This window comes from Papaver somniferum, chromosome 1 (genome assembly GCF_003573695.1).
Source record: "Papaver somniferum cultivar HN1 chromosome 1, ASM357369v1, whole genome shotgun sequence".
NCBI classification, from domain to species: Eukaryota; Viridiplantae; Streptophyta; class Magnoliopsida; order Ranunculales; family Papaveraceae; genus Papaver; species Papaver somniferum.
The window spans coordinates 196,406,407-196,407,895 of NC_039358.1; the positions used below are offsets into that span (position 1 = coordinate 196,406,407).

At 34.0% G+C, this 1,489-nt stretch overlaps 1 protein-coding gene across 1 annotated transcript; it reads right to left on the reverse strand.

Annotated features, from left to right (window-relative positions):
* Positions 1-238: 238 nt before the first annotated feature.
* Positions 239-1,222, reverse strand: LOC113356890. The gene is made up of 2 exons (XM_026600124.1): positions 947-1,222; positions 239-787 (listed from the first exon to the last, which is right to left on the reverse strand). Exons 1-2 carry the CDS (start codon positions 1,220-1,222, stop codon positions 239-241), a joined length of 825 nt encoding a protein of 274 aa, XP_026455909.1.
* Between the last annotated feature and the right edge of the window lie 267 nt (positions 1,223-1,489).

Below are 1,489 nucleotides of genomic sequence, written 5' to 3' on the forward strand. Positions count from 1 at the left end.
ACATTGCAAAACGGTTACAATGTTTTTTAAAGAAATTGAAAAAAAATATTAAAATTAAAATAACTTAGAACATAAAAAGATATATTGAAATTGAAATTCTACAACTTAGAACACAAAAAAAAATACATTGAAATTGAAATCCTACTTCTAAATAACTTAAAACATAAAAAAAAAAGTACATTGAAATTGAAATCCTACTTCTAAATAACTTAAATTATTACTAATATATCATTTTAATTTAGGGGATAAGTGGTAATCCATGACGAGCTAAAATCTTGTTCTTCCATATTTTGTAGACGGGTTTCTCCCATTCTTGTAATTCATCCAAGGGTTGACGTAGGATTTTCATGTCCGATTCTCTTTGCTCCGTTTGTGCCAAAATTGAAGAGTTTTCCATGTCCTTCTTCAGATACTCTTCCTCTGTTTCATATTTTGCCATTCTTTGTGTTTGTGCGTTTTCAAGAAGTTCGATGAGTTTATCCAATTTTTCATCTGATTTATGCGATGCTTTAGCCTCACGAGCCCTTTTCTTTGCTTGATCTCTCCCTTCACTTCTAAAGTCATCTGTTTGTTCAAAATAACACCTTATCTTTGATATGTCTGAGGTTTCAGAATTATGAGTATATGAAGAGCTACCAAACCTTGCCATATTTTTAAATTCTTCATCCAAATTATCAACTTCATTTTCTTCAGTAGCTTGAGTATGTTGACTAGGTTTAGTAGAAGTACCGACTCCATCATCATTATTCACCGCTGGTTTGTAATCTGGTTGATAAGTCTTCAGGATCTGAAAAATCGATTCGTGCATCCATTGTTTTTAGTCGCTGCTACATAATTCTCTCTTCCACGACGATACTGGGGAAAAAATGAAAAGAAAAATTTAGAGAAAGAAAGAAAGAGATCAAGATGGAAGAAAGAAAACATTAAAAAAAATTGAGGTACTTACATAATCCTCCTCGGTCATCTCCGTAGGTCTACTTCGGAAGTAGGGTCTAATATATGAAATATATTTTTTCACTTCGGCTCTCAATGTGTTACACTTTGTTCGTAATTCCTTTCTATCTCTTTCGACACTATTGGGACCTTTTCTTTTATTGTATTCTTCCATTATCTTTCCCCAAAATATTGCACCTTTTTGATCTTTTCCATGAATCGGATCGTTGCTTGCTATGACCCAACCATAAATTAGTGCCTCTTCTTCTATTGTACTAAAGTGTGTCATAGTTTTGTATGAACAAAATTATGTGAAGAAGAAGAAAATCAATGAAGAAGATAATCAATTGATTTTGGTGTGAGGGATGAAGGAGAAGTAGTCCTCAATTTATAGGGAAGCCTGAAAATATAGCTGTTGAGGTTTCAAACGGCTACAAAATCTGAGTCGTTGAGAATGCAACGGTCACCTTGATCGGATGGCTGAAACTTGTTAGCGTCGTTCGGTTCGGCCTTGGAACGTCGTTTGGTTCGGCGTTTCCTCAAACGACTACATTTT

Coding starts and splice junctions, on each gene's coding strand:
- LOC113356890 (XM_026600124.1), bottom strand. CDS start 1,222: ATGACACACTTTAGTACAATAGAAGAAGAGGCACTAATTTATGGTTGG. Junction 788..946: donor AGATGACCGAGGAGGATTAT/GTAAGTACCTCA, acceptor TCGATTTTTCAG/ATCCTGAAGACTTATCAACC.